Source organism: Callithrix jacchus, chromosome X (genome assembly GCF_049354715.1).
Source record: "Callithrix jacchus isolate 240 chromosome X, calJac240_pri, whole genome shotgun sequence".
Taxonomy (NCBI): Eukaryota; Metazoa; Chordata; class Mammalia; order Primates; family Cebidae; genus Callithrix; species Callithrix jacchus.
Genome location: NC_133524.1, coordinates 39,506,566 through 39,516,148, shown reverse-complemented (window position 1 = coordinate 39,516,148; position 9,583 = coordinate 39,506,566). Strand labels below are relative to the sequence as shown.

The 9,583-nt window shown below is 40.1% G+C and overlaps 1 protein-coding gene across 1 annotated transcript in view; it reads right to left on the bottom strand.

Annotated features, from left to right (window-relative positions):
- Nucleotides 1–3,077: 3,077 nt before the first annotated feature.
- Nucleotides 3,078–9,583, bottom strand: part of TSPAN7 (tetraspanin 7) — a 121,782-nt gene continuing 115,276 nt past the window's right edge. The window contains exons 7-8 of the mRNA XM_078362750.1: nucleotides 4,324–4,399; nucleotides 3,078–4,056 (exon numbers count right to left, since the gene is read on the bottom strand). Coding sequence (XP_078218876.1) covers nucleotides 4,331–4,399 — 69 coding nt within the window. The 3' untranslated portion in view covers nucleotides 3,078–4,056; nucleotides 4,324–4,330. The remainder of the gene's footprint in view (nucleotides 4,057–4,323; nucleotides 4,400–9,583) is intronic.

The window sequence follows — 9,583 nt, the reverse complement described above, 5'->3', positions numbered from 1 at the left end:
TTTAAAATGTAGGGCACAGAAGACAGTTGGTAGAGTAGGCTAAGACTGGAGTTATCAAAAGAACATTACAGAAAAGATGGCATTTGAAGATGGGAAACCTTAGGAGAAGGCATGTCAAACAGGGAGATGAGAGTGAAAGAATGGGAATAAAACAATCTTGAATAAGTAGGATAGACGCGGAGCACAAGGTGAAAAAGGTAAGCTGAAGCCAGATTCTAGTACAGAGGTTCCCACTCTGCCTGGACATTCGAATCAACTGGGGAGTTTTAACAACAACAACAAAAATTTCAGGCCAAACCTCAACAATCTCTGTGCTGGGCTATGATTTATAATCTCAAAAATCTATTACCTAAGTTTTGTTCAAAGGCTTTTAACATTGACAATTAAATATGTGCAAACAAGAAAACCTTTGTTTTATATATTTTCTTACTTTAAACCTTAACTCCTAAGCCTGTCCCCCATTATTTCTTTTTCTGAATCTGATTGCTAGGAAATGCTGCAACATTTTATTTCATTTTACTTTTTTTCTTTCAAGACAGGATCTTGTTCTGTCACCCAGGCTGGAGTACAGGGGCAACATCATTGCTCACTGCAGCCTCAACCTCCTGGGTTCAAGTGATCCTCCTGTTTTAGCCTTCTGAGTAGCTCAGATTACAGGCATGAGATGCTGGGCCTGGCTCCTGGCATTTTTAATGACATGTTTTAATTATTTCCTCCTCCCAGCTGCAAATCTTTATATTTGTAGAAAATGTAAACTAATTACATTAGATTAAGCACAATACAAATAAAAGGCAAAGCTCCTTCTAAAGTCAACCAACAAATAGTGAAAGCACTGTGGAATCAAACATTGCTGTTGCTAGGAAGAAAGGACTTTCAATATTTTGAATTATTTGTGTCATTTTTTTCTACCTCTAACCAAATGTATTGTTAATCCAGAACTCACTGTTCTTGAAAAGGCAAGTCTCGGGCTGGGAGAAAAGATATGCAATACATACATCCAGGAAAGGACTTGTATCCAGAATATAGAAAGAATTCCTACAAAACAATAAAGACAACTGATTTTAAAATACACAAAAAACTTGAACATCTTACAAAAAGAGGAAATCAAAATGGTCAATGAAAAAATGAAAGTGTGAGGCACATTAAATCTAGATAACATTATGCACCTGTAGAATGGCTAGAATAAAACAGACTGAGAATAGGAAATGTTGGCAAGGATGTGGAACAACTAGATCTTTTTTACATTGCTGATGGGAGAATAAATTAGTATAACCACTTTGGGAAAATGTTAGGTAGTACTTTCTAATGCTAAACTTACCTTACTTCCGAGCAATCCTACAAGTGTATTTATGTCCACCAAAAAGCATATACCATAATGCTCACTGCAGCTCTATCATAGTAGCCAGAACCTAAAAAAACAATTAAAAATAAAAAAACCCAAATGTCCAGAATGGATATACTGTGCTATATTTGTACAATGTAATCCTATACCACAATGAAGACAAGACTATGTTTACATACATCATGTAACTAACTGTTGCAGACACAATGTTGAGTGAAAGAAGCAGCCCACACTCTGTGATTCTATTTATATGAAGTTGAAGAAGAGACATAACTAAAATATGGGAATATAATTCAGATTAGTGGTACTCCTGGGCAGGGTTGAGGGGATGTGAGAGGACTGTGGTTACTGACTGAAAAGGGACACAAGGGAACCTTCAGGGGTACTGAAATATTCTGTATATAATCTGGGCAGTTGTTTATACTGGTTTGTACATATGTGCAAGTTGAAGTTGTACACTTAACATTTTGTGTTCTTTACTATAAGTAACCATTATACCTCAACAAAGGGAGGTGGAGGATAATAAAAAGAAAACAAAAAAGTATTTCAATTTCTGTCTTTTAAGTTTCCTTTGAAGGAGGGAAGGATATTACAAACAAGTCATTCAGAGTTGAAACATGAACACTTGATAGTTTTAAAGTAAAATCAACCTTGGTCCAAATGTTTCTCATTAAAAGTATGCTGTTCTGAAATCTGAATTTAATTTAGAAAGCATATAGATTTCTTACCAAAGCATACCAATAAACACGTAGTTTGCAAAAGGATGAACCACGGGTTGAGCTCTATTTAGGATTTTAAAGAAAAGCCTCATTTCAATATAATGAAATAGAAATTAGAAACTGAATTGTCAAAAGATTTTGAGCTACATGTTTCCATAGAAGAGCTCTCCTTTATTCACTAAATTGCTGACCTTTTGAAGAGGGTACAACTGAAGGTTTAAGCAGTGTCCTTTGTCAATGTTGTAGTAGGGTTTACTCTATGCAAGGTTCAGGCTAATAAATGCATATAGTTAGAAAGCCATCTCCATTATAATTACAGGCCGTACAATAGAGAAGAGGGAGCCTTTTAGATCTACTCATTTGGTAACAGATCAATTTATGCTTTTACTAGGTGTTTGTTTTTGGATGACTCATCAAGAAGGGAAAAAAATTGATTGCAAATAATATACTGCACCTATTGGTAAAATGCTCTTTAAATCAAGTGTAAGCATTCCATACTTCAGTACGAACTGTGGCACTGCGATAGCTAAATAGTAGAATGTAATCTCTTCTCTAGATTGCGTTTATTCAATCCAAGCCAGAAAACAAAGAGGAACGGGAAGAATATATGCTCATTAGAAATGATGAAGGAAAGAATAGAGGCTCATTTCCTTTTTAAAAAACGAAATCCAGATTTTAAAAACTCAGCTGAAATCTTTGTATTTATTTCATGAAATTCAGGCCAAAGGATTTCAGAGGCCTGCAATGATATGCAGGCTCTATTTCTGCAGACAACAATGTATTCTGTTCATGATAAATGGTTAAAGTTTCTGAAGTATCCATACAATAATTTAAAAAATCTAACCCTTTAGTTTCTCTGCTGCCTGATGCTATTTTGGTGGGGTAGGAGCACACATGGAGAGGTGTGTCAGTGTGTGTGAGGTCCACCTGCCTGCAATGTCCTGAAGAGCAAGACGGGATAGAAATGTGTTTAAAAACTTTCATAAGAACCAAAAAACAGAACCAGAACACAGCTGTTTGTAATTGCTCTATTTATTAATACATATATCACAAATGTTCACAATATCAATGCATTCTTGTTGGCATGCTAGACAGAGGCATTATTTTTGAAGATCTTTTAAAAATATTTTGACTTGTTCCCCCTTCACACTCATTTTTAAATTGATCTGATGAGGTCCTCAATGTCTATAATGTCAATGCAAGAAAAAAGTACAGAGAGAAATAGTAAAATAACACAATAGCAATTAATTGGGGAAAAACAAAATATCATGGCCTTCACGAGAAGCAACAACACAGCTTTGTAACAGGATTATACAGGTTTCAACTGAGAGGCAAAGATGCACTAAACTGCCTACACATACCCAGGTATGTAACAAGCAAGGAGACCACCTAAAGCTCAGTTTCCTTCATGCATGACACATGCTTTTTTTCTCCTCACGGACAATTACCGATGTGTTTCTTTACATGTCTTAGGCAGCCTGAAGAAGGTAGGAAAGCCTTAGTAGAGGGAAAATCAAACCAAATGAGATTAAGTCAAAAGAACAGATAACTATTGTCTGCTTATCTACTTAAAGGTGTGTGGCATTTACCACAGTGAGGAGCTAACAGGAGCCTCCCACACTACATGCAGGGCCCAAAGGGGCCAGCGATGGTGTGATAACCAGTCACCAATGATGAGTTGCAGTTGGACCAAGTACAGATGGAGGGGCTGGCCCATGCAGGGCCTCAGGGTGAGGTTCACTAGGACTAGCTGCAGGGGGACCTGGCTACACTCTGTGGCACAACAGGGCTTCACAAAATGGACACTACACATGACACGGGCTGAAAGGTGGAGCAGAGACTAGGTAGGAGTGTCAGTTGCACGTGGGGGGCTAAGGGATAGGAGGAGCAGGGCAGGTGTATTATGTACTGTGCTCTAACATTCTTTGGAAGTCTTTCAAAGATTGATGTATTTCCTTTTTAAAACAGGTCTCTTATTCCGTCGTTCTTGAAAGACTAAGAGAGAAATTAAAACATGTCAGTAATTCACCAAAAATAAGGACTTGAAAAGAAAGGTAACAAGCTGAAAAAAGCATTTCCACGTTTTCCACAAAAGAACCAATTACACCTCCTTCCCACAACCACGGAAATGAGATTTCCGCACATGGATGAGTGCCGCCAGGATCAGGTGCTCAATGGCCAGGCAGTACTCCTGCACATTTGAAGCGTAGTATGTGTCCCAATTTTATGTCCCAAAATTAAACACTCCCCACTGCCACCTACCTTCTCCTTACACCATCTCATACTGATTGGCCGTGATGAACCGGGACAGACAGCAGGCCAGCAGCATGCCAATCAACTGTTGCCAGGGAGAAAAACAAAAATGAGACTCTCAAGTCACTGAACCACATCTTTCTTTTAATTTTTAATTGATAATAATTTTATATGTTTATGGGATATAATGTGATTTTTGATATATGTGTATCACTAGACATAATTTTTTTAAAGATGTTTCTGTATGTAAATAGGGAAAGGGCCCTAGAGCAAAAGATAAAACCTGATTTCAACCATGGGATCTCTGCTGTTGGGAGTCTAACTGCAGGGTCAACTGGAGGTTCTCAAACTGGCCACCATGTTCCAGCTGTAGCTCACTCTAGCCATTGAAGAACAACTTTTGACACTTAAGGCTATTAAAATTTATTCATGTTACGAGAGTAATAAAAAAAAAGAAGTACAGATTTAGTGATATATTAACTAAAAGGCTAAAATTTAATTCAAAGCTATAGCACATGCATTTGGAAGATTTCTCAGCATGCTATAATATCCCAGTGATATTATAATATCACTGAGAAAATAATAGTTCTTTCCTTGAGGCAAGAATAGAGACACTATTCTTGATCAGGTACATTCACCAGTGAGGTAAGAAAGCCATGGCTTGTGAAAAGGTAGGAGGGGATGGGGGAAGTGGGGCTTTATATTCTGTCTCTCAACCATGTAGACATCTTAGGCCTAAGTGGGCTCATCTACACCCAGGGCCCACCTCCTAGTTTTTTAGGGGCTTCAGGACAACCAATAACATAGTACCTCCACCTCCTCAGAAGATTCTAGTCCTCCACTTGTCTTTGCGCCTTGATCTAAACTATGGCACAAGTGAATCTAATAAAGATGGCTGTGATACTCTCAAGACACCCTTAAGCACATCTTGTTCTGTTCATCAGAAAATTCCCACTCATGAATCTGGAGGATCAGCATTCTTTGGAGAGGAGCCCAATGGTGCACTTGAGTTTAGAGGCTGCTTTCTCTTGGCCAATGTAGTCCCTTCTCCTTAGACAACAAGGCATGTTTTGCTGGATTAGGGATGGGTAGACAACAGGGCATGTTTTGCTGGATCAGGGGTGGGAATAACCTGTGTCACTAAAAGTGTGACCCCAGGACCAAGAGCATCACAATCACCTAGGACCTTTTTAGAAATGCACATTCTCAGATCTCACCCCAGACCTGCTGAATTAGATACTCTGGGGGGTGGGGCCCAGCAAGTGGTGTTTTAACAACCCTTCCAGGGCAGGGAACTGCTCATCCAATCCACCTAATCACCCTTATCTTTCAGGTGAAATACCTGCTGCCACTTCAGGTCCCACTGTTGGTCAGGGCAACACCTGAACTCCATTTTCCTGGCTCTTAACCTACCCATGCAGGTTCCAGTTCTCATCTCTTATCTTCCTTTTTCAAATGAAAACTGCTGTGAAATATGCAAACTATAACCTCTTTCAGGTAAGGAAACATCATCATCTTATTGGACTCATCCTATCTTCTACCAAGGCTCTGGCCAACATCATTTGGTGCCATAAAATACAAAGTCTCATGCACTTACTGCTACGTGGCTGAAGATACCATGTCTGTAACCTCCAGAATATTCTACCAAATGAGAAACTAAAATATGAGTGTAACAACCTTGAACCTCATAGCTTGTCTCTTTTTGTTAGAACTTCCATTTTCCAGGATCAACACCAGAACACACTTGATAATGTGAAAAATCAAATAAGTGTCAGAGGTACATAACACATTCGGGTAGAACAAATTACAGTCATCCCTTAGTATCTGCTGGAGATTGGTTCCAGGACCTCATGAGGATAGTAAAATCCTAGGATGTTCAAGTCTCTGATACAAAATGGCGTAATATTTGCATATAACCTATGCATATCCTCCTTTATACTTTAAATCATCTCAAGATTACTCATAATACCTAATACACTGTAAATGCTATATAAATAGTTGCTATACTATATTGCTTTTATTTGTATTATTTTTTGTCATATTGTTGTTTTCAATCCATAGCTGGTTGAATCCATGGATACAGAACCTGCAGATACGGAGGGTTGACTGCAGATATGGAGGGCTGACTGTATTGAATATCCAGGCTGGAGTGCAGTGGTGTAATCTTGGCTCACTGTAACCTCTGCCTCACAGGTTGAAGCAATTCTCCTACCTCAGCCTCCTGAGTAGAGTAGCTGGGATTACAGGCACACGCCACCACACTCAGCTAATTTTTGTATTTTTAGTAGAGATGGGGTTTTTGCCATGTTGACCAGGCCTGAGATGTCTACATTTGTCAGCTGGGTATGGCTGGGATATGGGCTCAAATGATCTGCCTGTCTGAGCCTCCCAAAGTGCTGAAATTATAGGCATGAGCCACTGCACCTGGCCTGTATTGAATCTGTACCTTAAACTGTACAATATTACAATCTCAGTTTTCCAGATAAGAAAATTGAGGGTTGTGAGAGGTTAAAGAATATGCCCCAAGCTACACAGGTAATTCTCAGAGCTTGGGTTGTACCCTCTTCTCCTATCTAAGAATAGCCCCAGCCGTGTCCTGCCCTCTACATAGAAAAGGTAAACAGGTCTTCTCAAGGGCTCTCAAAAAGAAAAGAATGGCTGGCACATAATGAATCATTGTAGCAGCATTTTGGCCCTGAAGGAGGCCAGACAGGAGGGTGAGGATCAGCAAATGTATGGGGAGGAATAGGGTCTGTATTTTCTTACCAGTACCTTTTCCCTTTGAATTTCACAGACTTAAGTCTTTTTGTTATAAAAGCACAAAATGAATTCCCTTCAGGTGCTATCAGGGGCAGGAACAAGGATAATCTCTGGCCTTAAAAGTTAATACAGCAGGCCAAGTAAGGAGGTCAGAATTATAATCCTGGATCTATAGTAGCTGCCCAACTTCAAGCAAGTCACTCAACCCTCCCCTTCTGGAAAACAGCTCTACTTTCTTTACTCAGGACTGTCATATTACATGATATGGGGAATTAATCCAGCCCAACAGGTTCTAAGTCTAGCAAAGCCCTGGGTCTATTTACCTTAGACACAGAAGTACTAAATACAGTGGACACCCCATTACCCTATCACACACACACATGCCTATGTACATATACACAATGTCACAAATTGAACAATAAAAATGTCCATGTCCAGGCATCCCATGGCTTTTGGCTTCCAGGTCATATTGGGGGTGGGGATAGGACAGGGGTGATGTGCATGCACGCTCTGTCTCTCTCTCTCTCTCTCCCCAAGCCCTCGAGTGCAAGAGCAGTTGCCAAAGATGCAGTGAAGAAGTACCCGACTAAACACACTCAACCTCCTGCTATAAATTTATAGGCGGCAGACCCTGCCTGTCAAGTCCAGACAAATGAGGTTTGGCTTGAGAGGACAAAGGCAATGGAAGTTCATAGAGAGAAGTGTTCAATGCTTGACACAACCCTGCTGCTGTCCAAAAACAGCACTCAAGAGCTTTCAATTAGCTAAGTTAGCTAACAGGGGCAAAGTTCCTGCACAGTCTATTAAAAGGCTAGACCCAGCTTAGTTTTCCTAATACTTTATACCACCTTTAATCTCTGAGACAATAGATGTGCATGACCAGTTTTTTCCAACAGATGATAGCATGGAGGTCATAAGAGCAAGCAAAGCAAAAGGCAAAAAAAGGTCGAGGGCAAGTGAACGAAACGCAGGGTGGGGTGGGGAGGGAGGGAGGGAGAGAGAGAGAGAGAGAGCTCTGTCCTTTCTTACCCACTTTGTCCTCTCTGTGGCCTCTACTTAGTAGAGCCTTCTTTATTATAGGAAGGCTAAGGAATAAGGCAACACAACTGGTTCATCAATATCAGCCAACATTTGCTCAATTTTACTATGACATTGGCTCTAAAATTTCTGAACACATGTAGCCAAAGGTCTGGTTCCAGGTCACTGACCAGGATCAATAGGGCTGGTTCTTTGTGAACAGGCATCTGGTAAATGGCCACCATTGTCCCAGGGATGCCCTGGATTTATGGATGTCTGGAAGCCAACTTCAGCTTTCAGGAACCCTGAGTTTGATGGCACCATAAATAGCTGCAGTTCTTGGTGCATCTGGCTGGTAAATGCCAGCCATAGTCATCTCTCTCTTTGCCTGAACCTGGAAGCAGGTCTCAAGTCTCCACCCTGCTGGTCCTGCCTGGCCACATGGGTGAGCAGTACTGGCACTGTGGTGTGATGCCACGGGGCTTTGTGTTTTATTACCCCAACAACTATATGGTACCTTGATGAGACCAAAACTCACTGAAGAGTTTCAGAGTTGAGGTTCCTTAAGGCCAAATCCCCTCTTACTGCCCTAGAGGGTCACACGGCATATTCAACAATTCACGAATCATAGATTTCTTTAAGGTAGCACAGAGACATTAATGCTTATCAGGCCAGATAACTATTTGTCTAATCATAAATTTCTTCATTGGAATGAATGTGTGAGAGAAGAGTGGAAGAAAGGTGTTAATCAGATTCATTACTTGGAGAAGGATTCCTTTGATATATATCATTAATGAAAACAGGATCCTCCTGATACCACACACACACTTATGGCCACATGGGAATATTCTTGGATGGTAAGGTGTTTCATTCATGAGATTCCAGATTCTTCGAGGCTCTCTTCTCCTCATGTACAATATCAGCATAATGTCGCTTTATTTTTTTCCTCCGATGGGACAGGCCTCCTCAATGCCAAACTCAAGACTACCCTTTTGATGTTAACAAGGTGATGCTACACATGCATGTGTTAAGTAAACAGGATGTTCAAGGCTGTCAAGTGCATCCTGCACATTTGCATCAATCACCAGGGTTTGGGGATCCTCTAAAATGTCCCTCAGTCGTTAGACTGATGTTACTGAGTATTATTATTGAAATATTATAGCCACTAGAAAAAATTTTAGAGTAGCAATTGATTTTCAAATGTCTCTGGAGACTGAGTTAATTTGCATTGTTTGTGACCCCACTCTGGTTTGTCTGTGTGTTGGAGTGTTGAGAGTTTAATTCACTTCATGAGCTGTAAAACAAAAACAAAAAATAATGAAGCACTGTAAAAGATAATTTTGAAATTGCAACAAGAAACACACTTGTGTTGGCTGAGCCCACATGCTCTTGTGAGATAAAATGTCACACAGGTATTGGAACTGCCTAGGAAGAAAAGCTCTTCTATCTCTCTAAGGCTGTCTACTTATAAAAAGTAAACCATCAGACTAAA